Source organism: Megascapheus bottae, chromosome 21, assembly GCF_031878675.1.
Source record: "Megascapheus bottae isolate mThoBot1 chromosome 21, mThoBot2.hap1, whole genome shotgun sequence".
NCBI lineage: Eukaryota > Metazoa > Chordata > Mammalia > Rodentia > Geomyidae > Megascapheus > Megascapheus bottae.
Genome location: NC_143529.1, coordinates 35579532 through 35605938, shown reverse-complemented (window position 1 = coordinate 35605938; position 26407 = coordinate 35579532). Strand labels below are relative to the sequence as shown.

At 50.4% G+C, this 26407-nt stretch overlaps 1 protein-coding gene across 1 annotated transcript in view; it reads right to left on the bottom strand.

The window, feature by feature from the left end:
- Positions 1-26407, bottom strand: part of Mroh2a (maestro heat like repeat family member 2A) — a 41256-nt gene that overhangs the window by 1794 nt on the left and 13055 nt on the right. The window contains exons 15-38 of the mRNA XM_090355084.1: positions 25882-25922; positions 25250-25391; positions 24967-25019; positions 24547-24654; positions 19941-20060; positions 19642-19764; positions 17979-18131; positions 16712-16834; positions 15820-15899; positions 14064-14172; positions 13636-13731; positions 10673-10777; positions 9618-9741; positions 9061-9179; positions 8185-8337; positions 7704-7858; positions 6248-6407; positions 5977-6170; positions 5573-5710; positions 5061-5175; positions 2814-2963; positions 2534-2716; positions 1624-1779; positions 241-372 (exon numbers count right to left, since the gene is read on the bottom strand). Coding sequence (XP_090211210.1) covers positions 241-372; positions 1624-1779; positions 2534-2716; positions 2814-2963; positions 5061-5175; positions 5573-5710; positions 5977-6170; positions 6248-6407; positions 7704-7858; positions 8185-8337; positions 9061-9179; positions 9618-9741; positions 10673-10777; positions 13636-13731; positions 14064-14172; positions 15820-15899; positions 16712-16834; positions 17979-18131; positions 19642-19764; positions 19941-20060; positions 24547-24654; positions 24967-25019; positions 25250-25391; positions 25882-25922 — 3032 coding nt within the window. The remainder of the gene's footprint in view (positions 1-240; positions 373-1623; positions 1780-2533; positions 2717-2813; positions 2964-5060; positions 5176-5572; positions 5711-5976; positions 6171-6247; positions 6408-7703; positions 7859-8184; positions 8338-9060; positions 9180-9617; positions 9742-10672; positions 10778-13635; positions 13732-14063; positions 14173-15819; positions 15900-16711; positions 16835-17978; positions 18132-19641; positions 19765-19940; positions 20061-24546; positions 24655-24966; positions 25020-25249; positions 25392-25881; positions 25923-26407) is intronic.

Sequence of the window (26407 nt, the reverse complement as noted above, 5' to 3'; positions counted from 1 at the left end):
TGGTGATTTGGTGCCCCCCCTGTTTTGAAGGTGGTAACTAGAAAACAACATCAGCATGTGGCCTGCAGTCTACATCTCTACTGGGTGTTTCATGTCTGGAAGATGAACTCGAGGACCCAAAAAAGGAGGCAACATGTGGCCCTGTGGTGGCTGGGCCCCCAAGTGACCTGTACCCCCTGGGGTAGCTGGGCCCTGGGTGACCTGTATCCCCTGGAGTGGCTGGGCTCCAGGCTTCCTCACCAGGAAGGTGCACACAGTTGTCTGGAACACCGTCATCTCATCGCTGTTGCTGGCGTTGCTTCGTTCTGAGGGATTCCCCAAGGACTTCCAGCCCCAGAAATGCACACACTGAAACATGGTGGCCATGCAGGCCTGCAAGGACACAGACAGCAGGAGGAAAAGTGTCAGTGCTGGGGCCACAGCACAGTGCCCTCTACAATCGAAGAGCAGGTCTGAGGCTTCTGGGGGTGGGGAGGGCTAGGGCTACCTGGGGCTGAAGCCCCTGCTAGCTTCAAGATGGCTGCCCCCTGGGACAGGAGTAAGCTCAGCCTGCATTTGTGTGCACCTCCTCATCCTTCCAGTCCCACTCTGCCCAACCTCTACTCCTGGGGCTGCTGGCCACAGGGCCACAGTGCCACTTCCAGTTTTCTGGTGATTTGTCATAGATAAGAGTCATAGACTTTCCAGCCCAGGCTGGCTTTGAACTGTGATTAGCTAGGATTACAGGTGCCTGTAATTACAGGTGCCAGTGCCTGGCTTCCACCGGCCTTTCTAGGTGTGCCTTCGGCCACTTCCTGAAGCATGCCCCACAGCATGTGGCTAAAGACCGAGGCCAGCGGGGGGCCACCGGGGTCATCACCAAATGACAGGGGTGTGGGGAGTGCCCCTCACCCCTGCCAGGACCACATCTACCCCGTCCCACCCAGAGCACCCCCTCACCTAGCTTCACAGAGATAGAGTGTAGGCACTTATGTTCTAAGAATTACGACTAGGCATTTTTGAAAGACCAGAGTACACATGTGGGGCCTGTCACATCCAAGGTTGATGGGAGGAGACTGAACACCCCAAACCTGAGCCACCTCCCCATTAGTCTTCTCTCCTCAGGTGGGAGAAAGCCAGTGTTGTGGTCATGGGCCAGGTGGAGGCGCAGAGCCCAAGGGAGGGTGGCAGACCCTGCTCGATCATCTTCCAGCCGGCATGTGCTCTCCTGGGCCCAAGGTCTCACCCACCCACAGCAAGGGGAGCTGAGCCAAGACCAGGCCAGGCTCAACTCCCAGCAGCCCAGCTGGACCTGCCCACAGGGGGTAGGAAAGTAGAGATGCAAGGTCAGTCTTTAAACAGGACCCAGTCCTGCAGTATTATTCTGCAAGGTACAGAATCTTCTGGAAGGAAGGTGGACTGGACAGAGTACAGCTGCAAGGCAATCACTGGAGCAAAAGAAAACCATACTTATTTCTGCACAGAGCTGCGATTCCTTAATAAGCTGGCTTTGGGAGTCACCTGAAATGACCTGTCCCCAGCTTGCATGACAACTCCCAGAAAAGACGCACAAGACCCACAGGACCTGCTGCTCTTGGGGACAGCAGTGCAGACTTTGGGAGAGAGGGTCAGGGTGCATCTTACCTGGGCTGTGCTGGAGCAGGGGTCCTGGCAGTGCAGCATGAGGGCGATCCAGGCTCTCTTCACTTCTCCTTTGAAGAAACGCTTCTTGGAAATCCCAACCACCTTTGCAAGCTTCCCAAAGAGGGTGAATGCCTTTAACCTCAGCAGCTCGCTCTCCTGTGGCCAGAGTGTAGACAAGCTGACATTCCAGAATCAAGAAGCACTGCAGAGCCCCCAGCATTCCTCACAGACCATTTTCAGTGCCTTTGGCCCTCCAGGGGTTCGTACAACACTAAAGAGACTAAATGGGAGTCCGGACTTTGGGCCGCTCCCCTCCCTGAGGAAAAGCGGGTGCTGGCTCCGAACACATCCCACCATCTACCCAGCCCAGATGCCACAGCTACCCAGGGGCGCACACAGCCTGACAAAGCTCTTCCCACCTAGCAGGCCTCAGTCCAGAGTACTCAGACTCAACAGCACTCGGCATCAGTAACTTAGCACAAGATAGTGTTTAAGAGATCTCGTCACTGCCAAGGTGCACTTGAACCAAATGTGACCCCCTCCACCCCAGCTCATCTACAATAGCCCACTTCTTTTCTTGAGCTGATGAGAGCTGCTCCCCTCATGCACTGAGTAAGCTAAGAGCTGTGGCTGGAATGTGGCCCCTGAGAGTTTGGAAAGAGTACTAGAAACTTATCCCCCAAACCATCCGCTCATGGCTCTTGTGGGGGAGCCTCTGGATCATTACTGGCTTTACAAGAAGAGAGACTCAAGCTGGCACACTTGCTACTTCTCGCCATGTGAGGCCCTCGCCAACCCCCAGATCTGTGAGCTCTATAAACCTCTACACTCTGGGGACCGCCCAGGCTGGAGTGTTTGATTATAGCATCAGAAACCACACTTAGAACACCGAGGGAGGCTTCATACTTACATGGTCAAAGAAACCCCTGCACTGCTCACATATGGCTTCAAAAGATGACCCCATGTCACCCTCTCGGAGCTCAGCCACAATTTTCATCAGAGCCTCCATGCCTTCGGCGGCCACACTGCTGCTCTCGGCCCTCCGCAAGGAGCCCAGGCACTTCTCCAGCAAGATCTTCCGGTGCTGCTTCACCTGGAGGGGCCCCGCAGCTCAGCCCCCACCTTGCTCACTTGTGGACCCCAGGAGGAGTGTACCCAGGGGGCCTCACCCCCAGGAAATGGGTCAGTACCTTCTTGGGGGCCCCAAGGGCCATGTTGCCCAGGGCTCGCAGAGAGAGCACCTGCAGGGCCTCATCCCTGTCCTGCTCCACGCCCTTGCCCAGCGTCAGCACCGCACACTTCAGCAGTTTCTCCTGGTGCAGAACTGGATCACTCATCAACTAGAAGAGGGCATTTCTACAATGACCCAATGGAGCCCCAGCTCTCAGCAGCGGGGAAGGGGGGAGCCAGAGGTGATGAACAAAATGGTGGCTCTGAGCAGGAGAGAGGACCCAGGACCTCTGCCTCCTCATCTTTGAGACGAGGGACAAAGCTCATTCTTGCCTCATGATAGTTGTGAACCGTCAGTAAGGAAATATGTGGAAAATGCTGGATTGCTGTGGCCTGCACTAAGGCACATACTTGCTTGTCCTCTGGGGGGTTTTAGTTCTATGAAGAGTGGAGGAGAGCAAGAGCCTCGTCCACCATGTCTGAGGAGCAGAGTGCCACAAATTCAGAGCATCACATCACCCCAGCACTCAGGGCTGCCAAGACCTCTGGGTGATGAAGACCTGTGGGATACGTGCGCATGCACACACACACACACACATACACACACACGAATGATGCCTGGGCGTGTTATAAAGTAACGGACACCAAGTAGCAAGTAGGTGGCTCCTGGGAAGAGAAGACTGAGCTAACCGAGTGGCCAGCACCAGCCCAGCTCCTGCAGCCCTCTCGGCCACCACAGCTCTGCCCTCCCAGGCGCTCTGCCTCCGCCTTGCTCCTCCCCCAGCCAGCCTCCACCTGAACCTCCTGTTCCTGTGGCACCTCGTGTGCCTCTGAAGGGCCAGGCAGAGTGGTGGGGATCAACCACACCCATTTTAAATGTTCCTTGGGACCAATTCCTAACGTCTCCGCATGAATTCTAAGTGCAACACAGTATCATCAAGCTGTTCACTGGTGGTTCACCCTGTAATCCGACCCAGGAGGCTGAAATCTGAGGATCACAGTTTGAAGCCAGCCTGGAAAGGAAAGTCCAAAAGACCATTATCTCCAAGTAAGTACCAAAAAAGTGGCTGTGGCTCAAGTGGTAAAGTGCTACTAGCCTTAAACAAGAAGTTCAGGAACAGCACCTGGCCCCTCAGTTCCAGCACAAGGACTGGCACCAAAAAGTAAATAAATATTAAAAGAAAATTCTCATCAACATTGAAGACTTAAATTAATTAATCTCTTAAAAGCCAAATGTTTGAAAAGCAGTAGTCAGTGAGCCACTAGTGAGCGCTTAATGTGCACATTAGCTTACTAATTAGCCTACGTGTTCTAACCAAAGCCTACTGAGATGGATTGGGCCAGTCTCATTTCAGCAGGGAAAAGTTAAAAGTACAGGTGTTGAAGAACTTTTGGATGTCCAGCGTGTATGATGAGCAAGTGTCCCCTTCCCCAGACCAGAGCCTGGTCAGTCGTTGGGCCACGCCAGCTTCCAGCCACATATGCGTGTAAGTCTCTTCCTGCTGTTGTTTTGAGGGTATACAGGGGAGGGAAGCACATAGAGGGAACTGTGACCTGGAATATTCCTGGGGTGTGTGTTCTGGTTGGTCTTACACAAGGCCAAGAGCTTTTGTACAGTCAAAGCTAAGATTCACTTTCACGTTTGTAAGGGGCGGGATAGGGGATCTAAGGAGAGACAGGTGGAAATTATGAGAAGCTTAACCATCAGTGTCCATAAGGTTCACTGGAACCCAGCCATGCCCACTGGCTTCCAGATCGTTTCTTGATTGTGTCTGCTAACAGTTGAAATGATCGCACAGTCACAAGTATTCATTCACAATGATATCCTTCACAGAAAACCCTGGGCTGCCATTCAGAATCCACACAGCAAAGCCACATCCCTCCACTTTCCTAAGGACTCCTGCGATGCTCCAGCCCCACTGGCAGAATAGCTGGGCACAATGGCCACCCTCCTGGCCGGCAAGACCTCCTCTCAGCACCCTCCTGCAGGGCTTCCCAGCCAGAGCCCAGGTGCTTCCTCTGGGTCTCTGGGCAGCCCCGTGCTCCTTAGCATATCTCACCATGGGGCTGGGCTGTCTCAGCCTCCACTTCCTCTGCACTAACTCCGGCAGTGAGTGAATGAAAGCATAAGGAGTCTGGGCATCTGAGGGACATGTCTACCTCCCACACGCACATGTCCCTTAGAGTCTGGATTCCTTCTTCAGAGATGAGACCAGGGGACACCCTCCCCTTGTGCACACCCCCCGCACCCGGTCCGGGCACCTCACTTCTACACAGACCGCGGTGCTGCTCACACGGCAGCTCAGGATTTCAGAGCTCAGACCCCCAAGCACCAGCTCGGACAGCCTCTGCTTGTGTGCCTCCATGTTCTGTATGCACAGCCTGCAAAGAAGAGATGGGTGTCCTGGGGTCAGCAAGGTCATCCCAGCTCCTGCCTACTGCTCTGGAGCCTGCCACCGGCTCACAGGATGACCACAGAAGATATCCAGGTATCTCCAGACCTCTCCCTTGTCCTCGGGGATCTTGGTGGGGGTTGTCAATGAAATCTTTTCCATTGGGGGGGCGGACAAGAACTGAGGATTATGATAGGGACCCAGTCAAGACCCCACCAACACTGCCTGACTCTGAGGCTCCTATGGCTCTAGGTAGCCTTTCCTTTCTCTCACCTCCCATTTCCTGCTCTGCCACTCCAGAGTATATAGGACGTGCTATTGTGGCAGGGGCTTCTGTGACTGGGACATGCCTCTCCCCATGCCCTCTGCCCTCGTGAGAGCCACACCTGGCCAGCAGGCTCACTCCCTCCAGGAAGGTCTCTCCATTCTCCAGCAAGGCCCACACTGACTGCTCGGCCAAGAGCTCGGCCAGGTGTGCGCTGTTGACGTTCTTGAGCAGAAGCTGCAGGGATTTGATGGTGACCCTGGAAGGAAGTGGTATGATAGGCTGCTGCTTGCTGGGCCTTGTGTGAAAGGTAATGGGTCTGCCAACTCTGAAAGCCACACCACACTGGACACACATGGAGGAGGAGGCACGACTGAAACAAGTTTCCTAACCTCCTCCTCCACACCAGGAAGGGGTGAGGTGGGTCAGGGGCAGCAGCAGCTTCCTAAGGACAGCGAGAGGCTGGATCCAGCCTGCAGGGCATTCCCAAGGCCCCCTCCCGCCTGCCCACCTGCCCTGGTGCACCTCTGCACGTTCATCTCCTCAGGCAGGGTTCCCGTGTGAACCAGTCTCCAGGTCTTCAGGACAGGAGAAGCGGCCTCGGGCCTATGGCTGCTACTGAGCTGCAGCAGGAAGGTGTAGACAAGGTCTGGAAACAGGTCTGAGAACTTCTCATCCTTGTCCATCTTCTCCATGAGCAGATAGATGACGCACTGGGTCTGCAGAGAGAAGGGCCAAGTCATCGAAGCATCCTGCCCCCAAACCCCCAGAAGCCTGGGCCTTCCCCATGACTGACCATCAGAGGGTCCACTGCAGCCAGGCGCCAGATGTCCGCCTTTGAGGTGGCTTTTATCTTGGGGGCAAACCGCGACTGCAGCCGGCCCAGCAGGCTGTGGAGCATGGTCCTTGCAAAGGGTGCATTCTCTGCCACAGCTAGCCACACCTGCCTCAGGTGGCTGGCCAAAGACAGGCACAAAGACAGTGGGCCTTGTGCCTGTCCAGCCACAGGCCCTGGTGAGAAGCCCTGGTTCTAGCCCATGACTGACTTCTGAGAGCTGAAAATCTGAAGGTGACCTGAGCCACCATAGATCACAGACTCAGAACCAGATTTCTGCCTCTAGGCCCATGCCCAGTGGCTAGAGAGCCTCAGGGTTCCCTCCAAGGCCCCAGTGGGTGACATCCAAATGCCACAGAGTGTCTATGGCTGTGCATAATGCTCTGTCAGCTAATCTTCCTGGCACACCTTTGAAGAAGGATTATTTTTCTCTCCATACGCCACAAGACGGGGGGACGATGGCTTACTGAGATCTGGTCCCCTGAAATGGCTGTCCTGACCCTCACATCCAAGCCCATGGCTGTGTTGAGGAGGAATGCCCTAGGGTGGTGACTCAACATGCCAGGTCCACAGGTCCAGAATCTGGACCTAGCTTTTAAAGGGCTACAGCATCAACATGGGGGCAAGCAAACTAGCCATTTAAATCTGCAGACTAAGTGTGGAAATGGTAAGCTGGGGGGGGGATGATGACCTCAGAGAAGGAGTAAATGGGTGATGATTCTGATCCACAGAAACTGAGCCAATACATGAAAGAGTTCTTTGAAGCATCTAAGTTGGTGATTTTTGTTACTCAGCAATCTGTAACAAATACAGCTTTTGCTGATCTAAAGGAAAGCCAGTGTGATTCAGGATCTGGCAATATATGGCTGGGTGTGGACTGCACACTGCTCCCTCCTACCCAGGCTACTCCTAAGGCTGTGTCCCTCAGTAATTCACCCTTTTGTCAGCCCTCTCGCCTGGATCCTCAGTAGGGGTTCCTGTGAGAAGCAGCTCCCCCAAACCCACTCCCCACATTTAGGGACACCCTCTTCCTACACAGAGGGATTTGGTGGTCTTTGTGGAGAAAAGAAAGAGCAGGGGGAGGGGATAGAGATTGGGCCATTTCATCTCCTGTTCACTTCTACACGGGTACTGGTCTAAGAGTCTGGGTTAAGTGCTCAGGGCTCTGTTTCACCCAGGGAAGGAAAGGGAAGGTACCGGACCTCTGGACACTGACACAGAGATGACAACCAGGACACATGAGGGACAGGATGCAGATTCAATACGATAGGATAAAAGTCTGGGCTTGGAATCAGTGATTCACCGGAGGCAGGCACCTCCTAGCCAGCATTCAGGGCAGGGAGCTCTGACCCATCTTTAGAGGGGACAGGGACTGCCCAGCCCTCCCGGCCCTGTCCAGTGCCTCCAGGGCACCCACCTCTCCATGGGCAGGGGCTGCCTCAGGAGCGAGGTGAGGACGGTCTCCCGGTGGTAGAACGCCAGCAGGAGGATGCCTTCAATGAGCAGCTGGCGTATTTCCATGTGGTCCACCACCGGCAAGTGGACCAGGATGGCGCCCAGGACCTCGGCCACCTGAGAAGAAGGGAGGAGTCTCTGGGCCACTCCTGTGGGGCACACCTCGTCCGGGGAGGACAGTGGGCAATCTGCCACTGCCCTGCCCAGCACAGCCTGTGGTCTCCTCCTTAGGTATCTGGAGGGGGGAGGGGGGCTTCTGCACTCTATCCTCTTACTGACCGGGTTACAATCTAAGATTGCTTTCTCCTAGCACGCTCCTTCTTCCTCCTCATTAGCAAACATGGTTGGGGGAAGGTGGCCTCAGAGAGCACAGCAGAAGCCAGAGTCAGGGCAAACCTGTCAGCCCCAGCCCACCTCCGGGACCCCCTGCTGGGCTCTGCCACCTTGTCCTCCAACTCCTTGACCCGCATCTGGAGGAAGATGCCGATCCAGGTGACAGCAGCCTTGTCATGCTGCAGGTCCATGGCCCCGATGTTCTCGCAGAGCTTCTGGATGAGTGTGACCACCTCGTCGCAGCTAAACTCCATGCAGAACACCTGGGGCCAGAGCAAAGCCGAGTCCCAGGCCCTCCTCTGGCTCCTCGGCTTCCTCCCCATCGCAGAGCTCCACCCGGGATGCAGCCTGAGATGGCCCTGAGCCACGGCAGGGCCGCTCAGGACTCCCTGTCCAACCTCCTCCCACAAGCCTTGATCCTTAGGGCTCCCAGCCTCCTCTCACTGTCCCAACCCTGGATCTGCCCAGACATCCGTCTTCCATGAGAAAGATTTATCCAGCTGCTCAAGGCCTCTGCGTTGTGTCCCCTGCCTCTCTCAATCCTCACCACCTACCTTCCTCCCTGTCCTCTGTTGCACACAACCTGAGTGTTCCAAGCCCTGGCACCTTCACACGCGTCCATTAGCCTCTTCCCTGAGGCGGAAGTAACCTGCTTATACCTAACGGACTGGTTGGTTCACTTACTCATGAGTGTATCTTTAGCATGCCCACATGCAAAAGCCCCTATGCAGGGCTGCCTGGATTGTTTCTGTGGCCCCATCCACACGCAGTGTAGCCAATCCATGGGCCAGGATGCCACGGAATGCTTGGCACCTCCATGCCAGCCATTGGGGATCTGACTAGCTATGGGCCATTTCAATGCTCATACTTCAAGTATACCAAAGGCTGGGACCCCCAAAGGAGAATGTGGGATGTATGTCAGGCCAAGAAGAGCCCAGATCCCAAGAGATGGCCCAGACATTTCACCCCGACCAGTCAATTGTCACCTTGGCAATTCTGGAGGAGGCACCGAAAATCGTCTCAGTGTCTGTGCTCCAGAGGTCCGCCTTGCATTTCTCCAGCTCCCTCTCCTTGGAAGCACCCCATAAAGAGCAGGTCTGGCTTACTGTTGGGGATATAATTTCGAACATGATCAGGCTGGGCCTGCCTCTGCAGCATCTACGCGTCTTGCTTCTTCTTGCCTGTGCATTCGCTGCTCCTTCCCTGAGCTCTGCCCACAGCTCAGAAGAGGGAACTACACCCCCTTGGACTCAGCTCTGGCTGATTCTTGGTATCTGTGAGTTGACTCTATCCAACACATATCCTCAAGAATCAATGAAAAGTCCTGGGTCTCTCCTGCCGTGAACTTTCATAGCCTTTGTCGAGCTCTCCTGCTTGGCATTCTCTGTCTGTCTCTGTCTCTCTGTCTCTGTCTCTCTCACACACATATACACATTGTCCCCTTACCTGTCCACACCAGCAGGCCACTCTCACTTGCAGCAGCTATTCCATACTGACACTCTGATGCTAGCCCCCTCCCCCCGACAGCCTGCCTTCCCCGTACCATGGAGCTCTAACAGGCTGGACAGGACATTACTGGATGTGATGCGGGTTCTTTTGTGGGTGTCACAGGTGTACGGGGCAACGAGTCCAACAAGCACGCCAAACTGTCCCAGCTTCAAGGGGATCTGTGGGAGGGGAGATCCCAGAGCTGACATCTCTGCCTCACATGCACCCTGGGCTTACACAAGGGCATCTTTCAGGGTGGCAAGGGAGGGCGAGCTGTGCTCTGAAAACACTTCCCCGGGGACACAGAGGTGGCCATCTCCCACCCAGGAATCAGCCTCTTTCCCACCCCGCATCCCTGTAACTGAGCCCTGCGCTCCAGTACTAGCTGAATGACCTGGTCAAGGAAGGTCACCTCTCCATCCCTGGGGTTGCCTGTCTGTAGAGTTGATAACAGCATGCCTCTCTCAGGGGTAGGAGCATCTAGGCAGCATATTTGCCTGGGCATTTGGCCTGGAACACCCCTTTAGTGTCTGTCCTGGCTCCTGTCTCGCTTGGCCAGCCTTCCACCAAGGTCTGCCCCACCCTCAAGACCTGAGGCCACCCTGCACCCCACCTCTGTGCTGCCAATGGGAGACTATGCCAGCAAATGGAGGAAAGGAGACTTCTGGGGGCAGGGGCTGAGGGCAGCCAGCAAATCAAGAAAAACATTGTATTTTCGAGTCTTGGATGTCTATGGTGCTTGTCAAGCTTTGTAAACTCAGTGACTTCATAGTGACTCATTATCTCATTCTAAACAAATGCTTCTTGGCTGTGTGTCGTGCACAATTGTGTGGCCTGGGTTGGGTTGTTTTCTTGTTTTTCAGAGGTCTTCCACCACTCTGCAAGCCTCATATCCCACAAAAGCTGATCTACACCAGATCACTGGCCTGTCCTCTTAGTCCCTCACCCACCATGGAGCCCTGGCTTGCTCAAGGCAGCCTCTTCCTAAGGGACTCTTCAGGGCACAGTTTGATCTGGGAAGTGTTCCCTCTTCTGCACAGAGAGAGAAAGGTGTCCATGACAAGTCCCTCTCACACCTGCAAGAGTCTGGGGCCGGGGAGCCAGACTCACACAGACGCCAATAGTTTGGACATAGATCTGCATGAGATGGAGATGGAGGTGCATGGCCTTCTCCCGCTCCCACTCTTTCTCCGACAGGATCCACTTCTCCAAGAGCTATAGGCAAAGCCCAGAACACAGAAGCATGCATTAAAGTTAGCCCTCGCCTGTCCCTCCCATTTTAGTTTGACCTCCAACGCCACTGCACCAAAATGCTTCTGGCCTTCTTCCCAGGCCTACCAGGAGAGAGAGGAGGCCATGGGTAGAGAAAGAGGAACACAGTCACCTCACCAGAGTGGTGTTTGAACTGGCTCTAAATATGTGCCAGGAGCACAGACCACCCTGCCCTCTGATGGTCCAGGGCTGAGGGCGAGGAGAAGCATTCTAATAAAGTCAAAGTTCACTTCAGAAGAGAGGACATCACGGTTATGGTTTGGGTATTAAATGTTCCCCCGAAGGCCATGCGTTGAAGGCTTGGTTGGCAGCGCATGCCACTGTCAGGAGGCAGTGGAACCCTAGGCGGTGTGGCTTAGTGGAAGGACATGAATAACTGAGGATGTGCCCTTGATAAGACCTGATTCTCCTTTCTCCCCTCCCACTACTTTCCAGGAGCCATAAGGTGAAACAGATCCCTCTGCCAGGAACTCCTGCCATGAAGCTCTGTCTTGTCACAGAGATAGAAAGCGATGGAGCCAGTCACCCACGAGCTGAAACCTCTGAAGCCATGGGTCAAGATGAGCCATTCTTTCTGGGCGTGGTAGCTCATGCCTATAATCCTAGCTATTCAGAAGGCTGAGATCTGAGGATCCCAGTTCAAAGTCAGCCTGGGCACTAAAGTCTGTGAGACTCTTATCTCCAATTAACCACTAGAAAACCAGAAGTGGGGCTGTGGCTCCTGGGGTATGGTGGTAGCCCGAGCTGAAGAACCCAGGGACAGCGCCCAGGCCCAGAGTTCAAGTCCCACGACCGACAAAGAAAAATTTTTAAAAAGGATTTAAACATACCAAAGATGTCCTCAGACAACAAGGGAGATAAATTAGTGATCTTAAACAGAAAAATATCTGGAAACATTCCCAAATATTTCTAGAAATTTCTAAATATGGGTCAAAAAAGAAGTCAAGGGGAAGTTAAAATGTATTTTGAACTAAAATAAAATTAGAGCACAACAAGTAAGAATGCATAATGATGAAAAATATCTATGGACTTTCATGATCTAGTCCAGATGTTGAGATTACAACATTTCAGTAGTCAAGATAGTTTGGTTGATGGGAGAAGTGACACTGATCAAGATGCACTGACTTATAGACTAGAAAGCTCTTTGTACAACTACTGAATAATAAACATTTTAAGTAGATAAGAAACACACACAAAAGACTGTGGCATTAGTATAAAATAAACTCACCAATGAAGCAGAAACAGACACACACACACGGTCACTTGGTTGTAAAGACAACTCCATGGAGGAAGAATAGTCTTTCCACCAAATGTGCTCAAACAGTTGGTTATCCATGTGCAACAAAATAAAACAACTTTATCCACAGCTCACATCATATACTAATCAACTCAAGATATAGGTTTAATGTGAAAGCCGAAAATATAAAACTCCTTGAAAAAAATATGAGAAAATCATTGTCAGGAAAAGATATCTTTAGCTTGACACCAAAAACCAGAGCACAGAAGAACATTTAAGCTTTGTCCAAATTAAAAATTTATTGTCATCCAAAGAGACTGAGAAATTAGCTGGGTGCCAGTGGCTCACACCTGTAATTCGCACTACTCACGAGGGTGAGAGCGGAGGACAAAGCTCAAGCTTTACTAGTGTAAAGGCTGGAAGGGAAGTTGTGGCTCAACTGATGAAGTGCTAGCCTCAAGTGAAAAAGCTAAGGAACAGTGCCTAAGCTCTGAGTTCACATCATAGTACTAGAACACACAGACACACAGACACACACACACACACACACACACACACACACACACACACACACACAATCTTGGAAAACTAAAGAAAAGATAAACGATGGACACTAAGAGAAATTATTTGAAAATCACATAACTGATGTGCTATATTGAATATATGAAACTTAAACCAACTCAATAATAAAAAAAAAACAAACTGAATTAAAAACCAAAACAAAACACGAGTCAGTACCCTCCAGATATAGCAAAGATGGAAGATAAAACAAAAACAAAAGCAGCCCTGACCGGGAGTTTGGCCTAGTGGTAGAGTGCTTGCCTAGCATGCACAAAGGCCCGGGTTTGATTCCTCGGTACCACATACATAGAAAAAAGCCAGAAATGGTGCTGAGGCTCAAGTGGTAGAGCTCTAGCCTTGAGAAAGTCCAAGGACAGTGCTCAGGCCCTGAGCTCAAGCCCAGGACTGGCAAAAAAAAAAAAAAGAAGCAGCCCTGAGAGACAACTAAATGCAGCACCCATCTGGAGTGGGCCAGTGGGGGAGGGGGGTAAATAAAGACACTTGAATCTGGATCTCAGATTTTCATATAGCATGGTCCACACATTCGATTTCCTGATTTTGATCACTGCTTAGTTGTAATTTAAGGGAATTAAATCTCCCCTCTTTCTCTCTCTTTATTTTATTTATTTATTTATTTATTTTGCCAGTTTTGGGGCTTGAACTCTGGGCCTGAGCATTGTCCTTGGGCTTTTTTTTTCCCGTTCAAGGGTCACTTGAGCCATAGCATCACTTCTGGGAATGAACTTTTCTTAATGACTATAAGTACTCTCTCATGTTCCCGAAGGTGTGTGTGTGTGTGTGTGTGTGTGTGTGTGTATTAAGAAGGAGCAAACGAAAGGAAGTAGGGTGAGGCAAACGTAAAAATGTATGAATATAAGTGAATGGTGTCTTTGTGTTCTTTCAATTTTTCAGCATCCTGGAAGTGCTCCTTGCAGTCTGACCCTGAGCCCCACCCCCCAGGAAGGGCGGCGCCTGCCGCTGGCCCCTCTGCCAGGTCACTCACGTGCACCATGTCCTGTAGTCCCTTGGGGTCGGGCTGCCTCTGCAGGAGGCTCTGTGTCAGCTTCTCCAGAGAGATCAAGGCATTCATATACAGGGTCTGCAGCCAAGAGAGCGAGTTGGGCAACTGTGGACTGCTTGGCCCCCCTACACACACACACACACACACACACACACCAGGTCAACGGAAAGAAACAGTGCATGCTCTTCCCTGGACAACTGGCCTGGCCTTGAATGAGGGATAAACGTTAGTCTGTTTAAGTCACTCGGGTTTCAGGGATCGTGTTATAGCACCTAGCACGACCTTGCACTCACTGCTACACAGTGCAGCCTCTGAACACTCACGGCTGAGCTAAGAATGTGGAATCTGTGCTTTCCAAAGCAAACTTCCAGATTCTTACTCAGCCAACAAAGAAGCTCATGGAGACCTACCTTAATGGATTCATTGTCTTCTCCTGGAGGTTGGAGAGAAATGACAGAATGTATACTGATATCCATCAGCTCGCTGCTTTCCTCTGTGGAGTAGAAAGGCTTCAGTGTGCTGGGGAAAGAGGCAGTGACAGGAGGCGAGTCACCGGGGAGCTGAGCCCTTGCTGCTCACTGCCCTGTCTGGACAGGGAGGCAGGTGTGCTGCTGAACAATAGAGCAGCTGACTTCCCTGTCGGGGGTTCAGGAACACCTCCTCGGCCTCCCTGACAGGGGTTCAGGCATACCTCCTGGCCAGGGGCCCTGCAGGGATGGTCACTGGGGCTGCCTCTGAGATGGAGGCAGGATTCTGAACCCAAGGCCTACTTGATCTGCCTACTTCCTTCCTTGCTTTTCCGGCTCTGAGCCTGTGGATCTTCTTCCTCTCTCATCACGGCTGTGGCATCTTCCCCCTCTCCCTTCCCAGGCTGGTCTTGGTCCAGCAGTTTTCAAGTACTATACCTGGACCAGACACAGAACCTTGGCATGGATTAGCCATGGATGTTCTGGTCCCACTTGGGGCCGACTGAATCAAAGTCTCTGGAGAATCAGCCTGGCCATCTGTTTCCATGGTCCTCCATAGCCATAGCTGGCTGACTGGTACACACCAGTTCATGGTCCTTCTATCCCATTCATCAAGTTGCCAAGCCTGGGTATGCTTTGGAGTCACCTGGAAAGCCTTTAAATAACTGTCCTGGGCCACCTTGCAGCTCCAGGGTCCCCTGGAGTGGGACCAGGACAGGGGTTCTGTGAAGAGTTCCCCGGTTGTTCTACTGCGTCCCAGGTTGGAGAAGCGTCATCCTACCTTAACTTGAAACTCCTACTGCCTGGAGACTTCACTGTGCCAGGAGGACGCAACTCCTAAACAATCTAGTCTTCTGCCAAAGCCCACGTCAAAGGTCAAGCACCATCTCCTCACCACCCCTGGAAGACCCACACTGCACAAAGGCAGGGGTGTGCTTTCATGCTAGCTTCTTTTGTGGACTTCGGGGTGTCTGTGGTGAGGAGGTCACCTACAAATCCATTTTTTCTCACTCCACACTGACCTCTCATTCTGTTTGTGTGTGTTTGTTTTGTAGGAATCAAACTTAGGTCTTCGTGCATCCTGGCCCTTGTCTTTAAAAAAAAAAAAAAAGCAAGTCTCTGGAAGGATGGAGCCAGGCCTTGCTCAGCATCCAGCATGTTACAGTATGCTCAGTTAAGATGAGTGAACCTATTCTTAATCTTTCCATTTGTTACCTCTTAGAGCAGTAATTATCTTCTGCTAAGTACCTAAGGAATAGTTCTTCCAGCATGATGAGGTGTGCTAAAGATGACCCAAACACTAATTGAACAGATCTGTAACTCCTTTCCTCTTCCCCTTCCACCCTCAGGCAAAATATCACTTTATATAAACCTATTAATGAATAGCATTCAGTCTGATGACTAAAGCCGACCCGGCTGGAAGGATGCTGTCTCCTCATGATGCTTTGATAACATCACTGTCGTGATTTCTTGCTACCCAGGAACAGATGCTCCAACTGCCATCCACTTCCCTATCCAAGTTCCAGAAAGGAGCAGAGCTCATCTTGCAGGCTGGGGGTGCAGCCCTGGACCCTGCCACAGAGGCAGGATGTGGGAGGGGGGAGCGGAGCTGCCGAGCTGAGGGAGTCTGGAAGGGAGGTTTCACACCCGGTCCCCACCTCCATCTGGCCCTAGGGGCTCCAGCAGGGGTCCAGCTCACCTCAGGTGTGAGAGCGCATCTATGGCCATTGTCCGCACGGGAGACACCAGATGGTCCACCGGTTCTGCCTTGATGATGGCCTGCCAGAGGTCAGAGTAGTGGCTGACACCGACCGCAGTGGAAACTGTCGTCCCAGTGCCAGTTCGAGGATGAGCTGGACCTTTATCAAATGCTCTCCTCCCCACACCTCTTTCCTGTTTTCCAGGTTCCTCTGGCCCTTGACAGGACAGTGAGAGGAGAAGGGACCCATGGTGGTTTGGGGCTCCTTGCTCAGAGCCATCAGTGACCTGCTGTGTGTCCTTGGCCACACACTTCTTCTGCAGGGGCCCCAGGACCTCTGTTCACACAAGACCCAATGCTTGCTTCACCGGGCTCAAGGGAAACCAGACAGGCATAGCGGGGGGCCCAGAATGAGAGCCAATGAACCCTCATGCCCCTGCTGTCTCCTGTCCTGCCCACCTCTCAGTGACTGTACAGCCTGGCTAGAAGGGGCGCCAGGCATTGGCAGCAAGGCCAGGAGTGGGCTGGCCTGAAGTTAGAGGACATCAGCAGAGACACATCAGCTCCCAACTCTTTGTGCACATCCCCCTCTGAACTTTGCTTCTAGATCATCACTGTATCCTAAATCCCTAAGGCCTTCCTACCAGCCTCCTCCAGATCCCGCCAGGTCCACACTGACTGCGCTCCAACCCAGCTTCCTAACTCTTTCGGCCTATCAAATACAAAACTTGCTGTAAGAACTCCAGCAAGATGAAGGTGGGAGAGAGAAGAGGGCAGGTTTCGCAGCCCTTTGTCCCTCAAGCACCCTCAGAAACTCAAATGAGCTCAGCGAGAGCTCATGCAGAGAATCAGAAACCCCGAGTCCCCACATGGAGGACCCCACCGGGCTTACTGTTATCAGTCCTGTAAGAGTTGGCTTGTGGGCAAAATAAAAGTCCTCCAGGTCCTTGATGCTTCTAATGGAGTTGGTGACCTGCACCACACTCTTCATGAAGGCCAGCTTGAGACTGATGTCCTGTGCCCAGAGCAAGGATGAGAAGGAGAGTCTGTAAGGACCCACCAATGACCCAGAGCTACCACCCTCATTCCGGGCTCCTTGATCCATTCTGAAGAAGGCTTGATGACAAGGGGAGCTCTCAGCGATAGTCTGTTTATTCCATCCTTCAAAAATATTGACTCAATTACCTGCCCTACCGGGGAGGGGGAACACTGGACAGAGGGCGGCACCCCAGTCACCAAAGAAGATGCCAATCCCAAGCGTCTCCATGGCTCAGTGGTGGAGTGCTAGCCTTGAGCTGAAGAGCTAGGGGACAGTGCTCAGGCCCAGCGTTCAAGCCTGACAGCCCACAAAATAAAGAAGAGATGCCAGTCCCCCAAGTTTCCTCTGTTGACAGCCATGAAATGAAGCTCAGTGGGCCACCTCAGTGGACCAGAGGCAGAGTAAGTGATTGAGGTAACTGGACCATTACTGGATGGTTGAACTTCATGAGGAGCATGGAGCTTTCAAGTTCATAGAGACGGAAAGTGGGGTGGAGACTGCCAGTGGCTGGGGCAGGGGAAATGAGGAGTTCATGTTTTATAGGAACAGAGTTTCAGTGTTCGCAAAACGAAGAATCCTGGAGATGGGTGCTGGCAATAGCCCCACAGCCTTGTCAATATATGTTGCTGTCATTCAACTGTAACTCTTAAAAGCATGATTATGGGTTTATTATGTATATTTTACTGCAAGTTTCAGAAATGATAATAATTTTTACTTTAATCTCTCATTTCCTCTTCCTTGCCATTCCAAGAAAGTACCAGACAGATTGTGGAAGACAATCCCATTTCTGATACCTTTTAGAAAAAGGGACTGGGCTAGGGAGGGAGGCAGTTAAGAGGGCCTGGAGGTGAGGAAGAGAGAACAGAGGAGCCTTGGAAGAGGTGGGGCCTATACTGATACTTGGAGGATCCATGCTCACCCACCTAGCATTCAGGGGATGGCATTGCCCAACTCCCCAGCATGCCACAAAAGCAAGGGGACAGCTCAGTTATCGGCAGTGGACTTTCCAAATGCTGGCCAGATGGCAATCTCCTTAATAGGGCATCCAGTGTGAGACCCAGGGTGACACTGCTGTCTGGCTCGAGGGCAGCGCCTCCATCACGCACTGAACCCGGCCCACCTGGCAGCTGCTGCAGTAGTGATGGATGATCTTGGCGGTGATGGGGCTGTCCACGTGGGTGAGGAGCATTTGGGGGTGGCAGTAGGAGGACACGCAGCTGTACATCACGATGAGGGCACTCTTCACATTCTCCCGCTTCCAGGGGTGGTCCTTCTGCAAGGCATTGAGAGAAAGGAGACTTTCTGAAGGGGCAGGGCTTGCCCACCCACTCTGGCTGCAGGGAGGATGGTATCTGGTCACAGGACCAAAGTGGCTGCTGAGTGACTACAAGGACTTCAGTTGATTGCACTCTGGGAACAGAAGTACTCATTTGTTTACTAGGTGAGGTTCTGGGCAGGAAATAGTGAGCAAGATACATGAGGACCCACCACCCCCTGGGAGGCTCCACTCCAGTGACATGTGCCAAAACCAGCCATCAGAAGTAAACAGAAGCTGGGTATAATCCTAGCTACACAGGAGGCTGAGATCTGAGGATTGCGGCTCAAAACCAGGACAGGCATCATCATCTCTAATTAGCCAGAAGTAGCATTGCAGCTCAAAGTGGTAGAGCACTGGCCTTGAGCTGAAGAGCACAGCATCCAGGCCCAGGGTTTAAGCCCCACAACTGAAGAAGAAGGAGAAGGAGAAGGAGGAGAAGGGGAGGGAGAGGGAGAGGGAGAGGGGGAGGGGGAAAGGGAGGGGGGAGGAGGAGGAGGAAGAAGAGGAGGAGGAGGAGGAGGAGGAGGAGGAGAAGAAGTGAATTAGGTTCATGTGCACACTCACAAGCAGAGGCTACCTTAAGACCTTCAGTGGTCAAGGTCAAATGCTGGAGATCCAGTGAGAACCAATAGCCTTGGCCTTGCTTTCAGGGGGTGCACACTCGCTGAACAATCTGAGTTGGAGGAGGTGCTGGAGGCCATCAACAAATACCCTTTGAACAGGGAGCAGGGAGCAAGGAGCTAGGCCTGGAGTGCCCCTCCAGGCCCCATGTTCTGCTGTGAAGCAAAGCTTGGCAAAGTCTCAATCCATTCAAATACCCAGATGCCGGGTCAAGGGTCTGAGACAGGGGCATTGATGACTCCATCTGGTTTCCCACTGAGGATTTAGTCAGCTTATTGGGCCATCCCCTGAGACAAGGAGCCCAGAGAAGGTAGCCCAAGGCTGAGTTCTCAACTGACCAAGCTCTATGTCTGGACAAGCTTCCTTGCTGTCCCCTATAAATGGTAGGGATGTGGCCTTCCACACAACCACCAGCACGGCAGCATGCATGGACAGCACCCAGCCAGAGTCTTTCTGGAGGTGCACCCGGGAATCTTATGCTCCCAGTGCCAGGTGTCCACCCTGAGTTTCCAGGTGCTGAGCTTCTGGGTCCTGTAGAAGGCCCAGCCTGTTTTCCAGATAACCCAGCAGCACAAACTGTGGAAGAGGATTCTAAATTTTGGAAGCAAGAAACAAGGGGAGAGGGAGGGAGGGAGGGAGGGAGGGAGAGAGGGAGGGAGGGAGGGAGATGGGAGGGAGACGGGGGGGGGGGGGAGGAGAGAAGGGGGGAGGGGGGGGAGAGAGGGAGAAAGGGAGAGAGAGAGAGAGAATTTCTCACTGAGCCCTAGCAAGAACTTTACATTTGTGAACCAAGTGCTGTACTCAGAGGTCTGGAGATGCAGCTGTGGACTGAAAGGGATCTTACCCGCCAGGCACTGATCTGCCAGGACTGCTCTGACTCCTGGATCTTCTCCTCAAACTCACGGAGCACGTTGAGCACTGTCTTCACCTGGCCCCTGGCACACAGGCCAAAGCACAGGATCACGCCCTGTAGGAAGACCCAGCAGAGTCAGGAGAGGATCGCACATGCGCACGCACACACACACACATGCACAAACCCATTTGTGTTCATGTGCATACATCATGTGAATATGTGTATGCAGGTCCATTTCCTCAGGGCCCAGAGTGATCTGGTAGACAGGAGGGGGCAGCAGGCATCCTCACCTCCCGGTCAAAGTCATTGCCATAGTCTGTCTTGTACAGCAGCTCCAGCAGCTGCACCTCCACCCTGTCAGCCTCCAGACCCATGGCCAAGGTGAAGCCCAAGGCCCGGTACAGAAATCCCTGAAAGTAGAGAGGCGCTCAGGCTTTCGGATCACATCCTCCAGGCAGCGGCGCTGTTACAGTGGTTACCATCCCTCCTGGTTGTTTTGCTTTACTTGGGGGTGTTGTTTTTTTTGTTTCTCTTCATGGCATATACATTTTCTATATTCTTTATTACTCTGAGGTTATTCTGAGGAATTAGGCTGTTATTTTAGCAAACTGTCTGCTACATTGGTTGAACCAATGTATGCTGCATCCACAACTTCAGAAACAAAATTTTCCACCTTCGCTCTGACACAGGATATTATCAGTGAGAGGGGAGAACATTTCTACTTTTTGTTTCTTTGATTATTAGTCACGTTGATCATCTTTCTCATAAACTATTTTAGTTCCTTTAATGTTTGGCTTTATTTTTTCTGATAGATTCATTTTTGTAAGAACCACGTTTGTATATTTGGAAATATAATAATAACCATGTGTTATTTCATTAAATCCTCCCAAAAACTCTGTTGTATTTAGAGATAAGAAAACAAGCAGAAAGTAGAACCAAGATTTTAAACCTAGCAGTTTTTCTTTTCTTTTCTCTCCTTTCTTCTCCTCTCTCCTCTTTCTTTTTATCTCCCATCTCCTTTCTTCTATCCTTTCTTCCTTCTTCCCTCCCTACTTGTTCTATAGTTTTATTCTGTCTACTGCTCTGCTCTAGGATAACAAATCCTTCATTAATGTGCTTCTTTTCCCACATATTCTTTTTTTTTTTTTTGTCAGTCTTGGGCTTGAGCTCAGGGACTGAGCACTCACTGTCTTTGGACTTTCTCAAGGCTAGAGCTCTACCACTTAAGCCTCAGCACCACTTCCTGGGTCTTCATGCATCTTACGCAAGCACTCTACCATTAGGCCAAATCCGCCCCCTTTCCACATATTCTTACTATATTCTCTCATTTTCATATTCATATGAACCTGGAAATAATCTTGTCAAGTTCCATAAAACTATAACATTCTACAAACACTCTGAATTTGTCACAATTCCACAAACACTCCTTGAGGAACTGATCCGGAGAAGACTGTGTCATAGATCAATTCAAGGCAGATGTATTTACCCACCCACTGAGACTTTCAATGGAGGAACAAGTGACCGTGTTTGTTTTTCCAGGAGTGTGTATCCTCTCTCTTTCCCTGCAGTCCTGGGGATGGAACCCTGGGACTTACATATGATAGGCCTACACTCTCACACTGAGCTGCCTCTACAGCCCTCAAACTCACTTTGCATTTCCTTACTCTCCTGACAACGCTTTGTTCTCAGGTTGACTCCATGTTTTTTATGTACTCCATATTTTATCTGTTTACATATGTTCCACTGTGTTGTACTTTGAATGGTAACTTTTTTCCTTTATTACTTCGATTGCACATAGGGAAGATAATTATCTTTGCATATTAATTTTTGGAAAGGACTAGTTTATTAGGATAACACATCTGGGTGCTACTAGCAGCTACCATCTAGCCACTCTGAAGGGTTGAGGTGGTGAATGTGTAAGCAGGGTTCCTCTGTTAAAGCATCTAATCAATACTTTCTGAGTTATTGGAGCCACATGAATTTTTTTACATATTGATCTTTACTGGGCAAATTATTTTAATGTGGTTTGTTTGTTCATTAAATGCTATCTACAACTTCCCTTCAAATATACCACAAATTAACATCTGATAGAAGCATATACCTTCAAGTCTATAGGGTTTAGCTGTGAAGAAATCTGTAGGGTACCCCTTGCTATCTGTCATTTTACTTGTTCAGCTATCAAGTATGTATTTCATAGGTGTAATTTTTGTGGAAACCCATAGAAAATTTAAAAAAAAAACTTGCCAGGCACCCACACCTGTAATCCTAACTACTCAGGAGGCGGAGATCTGAGGATTATGGTTCAAAGCCAGCCGAGGCACTAAAGTCCATGAGACTCTCATCTCCAATTAACCACCAGAAAACCAGAAATGGCGCTGAGGCTCAAGGATGGTGTTGAGCTGAATAACTCAGGGATAGCACCCAGGCCCAGAGTTCAAGCTCCATGACCAACAACAACAACAAAAAAACAAAAGCAAAAACAAAAACAAAAAAACCTTGCCAGGCACACTGGCTTACACCTGTCATCCTAGCTACTCAGGAGGTTCTAAGCCAGCTTGAGCACAAAAGGACCTGAGACTTTTATCTCCAACTAACCTCTAGAAAACAAGAAGTGGGGCTTGGTTCAAGGGTAGGGTGGTAGCCTCAAGCTGAAGAGTTCAGGGACAGTACCCAGGCCGAGTTCAAGCCCCATGACCCACAAAAAAAGCTTTTATTGAAATTTGTAAAATCGCTATTGAAATATAGTTCATATGCCAGAAAACTCATCCATTTGAAGCACAAAATTCCAGTTGTGTGCTGAGAGCTGTATGACCACCATCACAGTCTAAGTTGAGAACACTATCATCCTCTTAAAGAAACCCTATACCCATGGGCCGGGAGTTTGGCCTAGTGGTAGCGTGTTTGCCTAGTGTGCACGAAGACCTGGGTTCGATTCCTCGGTACCACATACATAGAAAAAAGCCGGAAATGGTGCTGAGGCTCAAGTGGTAGAGCTCTAGCCTTGAGAAAGTCCAAGGACAATGCTCAGGCCCTGAGCTCAAGCCCAGGACTGGCAAAAAAAAAAAAAAAAAAAAGAAACCCTATACCCATCTGCAACCCATATGCTACATTTCCTTCAACTACCATTTACTTTGTGTCTTCATGGATTTATCTGTCCCAGACATTTCACATACGGAGGGAATCATATAACACGTGGTACTTTTTATCATGTGTGACTTCATTTATTTAGCATATAATGTTTTCATGGTGTATGTATTGATATTTCTGCATGAATATATCACCTTTATCCACTAATAAGACATTTGAGTTGTTTTAACTTTTTGGGTATTGTGAATAATGAAGCTCTGAATGTCAATTGCAAGTTTTCATGTGCACATAGTTTTTTTTTTGGCCAATTTTATGACCATGTATAATGAGAAGTAGGATTGCCAGATAGTGTAGTGATGTGTACTTAACATATTTAGGAAACATCAAAATTCACAATTTTACATCCCTACCAGTAAGTAATATGTGTAGGTTCCAGTTTTTCTACATCATTGACAACACTGGTTATTAACTTTTTGGTACATCTCTCTAGTGGATGTGATGTAGTATTTCATTATTTTGTTACTGATTTATAGTCCCCTAATAATAATGAACACAAACATCTTTTCATATGCTATTTGTGCATCATCTTTGGAGAAGTTTGTTTAGATTCTTTGTCCATTTTTAATTGATTTATTTTTCTTTATTAGTGAGCTGCAATATGTGTGCATATCAATTATATAGTTTAAATATCTTCTTGCATTCTGTGGATTTTTTTTCACTATTTTCTGCACAAGGTAATTTTTTTTGTTTGTTTTTTTACAAGGTAATTTTTTATAATTCAGTTTAATCTGTTTTTTTCTTTCTCACCATTTGTGTTTTAACGCTATATCTAAAAAGGCTTCACCTAACCCAGTCATGAAGATTCATGACTATCTTTTTTATTAAGATGTTTACACTTTTAGCTTTTATATTCAGTTACATTATCTATTTTAATGAATGTGTGTAAAGAGTGAAATTGGGCTCTAAATTCATCCTTTTGCATATGGGTCTCCAGTTGTTCTAGCTCTGCTGTTACAAAGGCTTTACTGTGACCTAGTGGTACAGTGCTTGCCTAGCATGTACAAAGCCCAGGGTTTGAATCCTCAGCACCATATACACAGAAAAAGCTAGAAGTGATGCTGTGGCTCAAATGGTAGAATGCTTGCCTTGAGAAAGCCCAAGGACAGTGCCAGGCTCTGATTCAAGCCCTAGGACTGGCAAAAAAAGAAAAAAGAAATTATTTTCCTTTCCTTTTTGAATTGGCTGGGTATCCTTATTGAAAATCAATTTACTCTAGATGTTATCTTATTTCTAGACTTCGACCGTATTCCATCCATCTAGAAGTCTACCCTCAGGTCAGTATCACACTGTCTAGTCCTCTGCCTTGGTTCTTTCTTCTCATTTCATTGCTGTTCTGGGTCTCTTATGTCCTTATATGAATTCTGGGATCAGATTGTCAGTGGTGGAGGAGCCAGTTGGAACTACACTGGCAGCAACATTGAATATATGGACATTGGATTGTCCTCCAATCCGTGAACACGGGATGATTGCCTCTTATTTAGATTTCTGTTGTCTCCTTCAATTTTTTTTAAGTTTTAAAAATTGCCTTTAAATAATAGTCAACACTTTTAAAAAGGATAACTCTTTTACAAAGAAATATACATATATATCACGAACCAGGAACTGAAGGATAAACAAACTAAAACTCATTGGACTAGACCATCCGTTTCTCCCCTACAGGATGCTGTACAACAGCCCCAGAGCCATCCTGTCTCCCTCCCATCCCAGGGGCCCCCGCCCATAGGTACTCCCTGGTCCTGTGGGATGAACCTTTTCCAGGGAGGGGCTGCTGAAGGTCTCAATCTGGTTGTTCAGCTCTTTGCTCAGGCGAAGACTCCAGTTGGTCCCCCGGGTCTTCTTAAGGGAGTTTCTCAGAAACTGAGGAGGTAGAAGATACTGCAGGTCAGTGTGCTGTGTGACCTCTAGAACATTCACTCTACAGAGCCCCAATCTAGCACTGACATTCTGGCTCTGGGTGGCATGTGGGTGAGGTACGACCCTTGCTATTTTCCCTGGTATTTGGTTCTCTCCATTTTCCTTCCTGATAGAGCTATAGAATTCATCCTTGGGTAGAATGAGAACATGTAGTTTTAGAGGATCCTAGACAAGCCAGCCCCATCAAAAGCCTCTCCCGTGTGTTCCCGTCTCTTTGTCCCCCCTCCTGGTCTCAGCAACCGGTCACTCCTTTACCTGAATTAGCTTGTCCTCCCAGGCCTTCTGATTCCAGGTAAACTCGGTGTGTTCTGCAGGAGCACACACGTGGTCTCACGGTGTGCTCTCTTCTGCTTCCCACTTGGGCTCAGCCTCCTTGGTCTGGCATCTGGGGCCTCCATAGATACCCCACCCCACCTCCCCAAGCTGATCGTCAAATCTCAGGACCAAAGTAGTTGGCATGCGTTCACCAAGAACCAGGTTTCTGCTGTTCAAGACATGCTGTCCATGCCCCAGAAGGCTCACGATGTGGGCACCTCACCTTCCAGGTACTGGACCAGCAGCGGGATCTCTGCCTCCCACATGTTTGCCATGGCAGGTGCGATGCTCTGGCTCAGGGTCCTCAGGAGGTTGAGCATGGCTATGCCTCGGCCCTCCCCTTTGTAGGGTGAGGACATCAGCACCTGGAGGGCACAGGACATCAGTAGAGCAGGGCAGGGCCCCTTGCTGCCTGCCTGATCTCACAGTACATGGGGCATTTGAACCAGGTGGTTCTCAAACACAACCCAGGGATAAAGAGGCCCCTGCAGAGAGACCAGGCCTGGTCTCCTACATCCCAAACCCCAATACATCATTGATTCATATCTCTAGGGATACTAGTGGGAACAGAGGACCCTAGGGGAAAGCAGGCCACTGGCAGTATCATTGGGATGCCTTGGATAAAAGAATCTGGGGGAGGGATGTGTCTGAGTCCTAACCATCTAAACACACTGCTGCTGACATTTTGCCCCAAGATGGACAGCGGATACCTGGGACACTGTCCTGACAGTGCCCAGCTCCTTCAATGCATCTGGCTCCTTCCTCCCTCTGGGGCCCGGGAATGAGGAATTCTATGGAGAGGTGCCTTGGGACATGCCCTCACTGGGATGGGGCAGGTACAAGTCAGCCACTCACCAGCAGACGGGCCAGCAGCTTCTGAGGCGCAGGCAGCTCCACTGAGGAAGGAGATGCAGCCTTAGCTAAGGCTACTTGGCCCACACCAGTACAAGCCCCGTGTTCCCTGAGGGCCCCATGGTAACTGAAACAAGTCCCCGAGCAAGACTGCACTGCCTCCCTCATCCCAGAATGGAGGCTGGGCAGGTCAGCACAGGGGGTTCCTATGAAAGTGTGGCATGGTTGTCCTCAATGACTTCCTCCAGTGGTGGAGGGAGGCCATGCTAATGGGCTGGGTTTAGAGGATGCTTTCTCACGTCATGCCCATGTGGCTTGTTTAAGTCAGTTTCAGGGCCTGAGCACAGGGCCTGGGTGCTGTCCCAAAGCCTTTTGCTCAAGGCTAGTGCTATACTACTCAAAGCCACTCATGGCTATTTTGTAGCAGATACCAGGACTTGTCATGACAATTCTCCTACTGGGAACTCTGGCCTCTGGCCCAGCTTCCCACATCTGCCCTTCTCTGCAGGCCCCGGAAGCCAACGAGCCT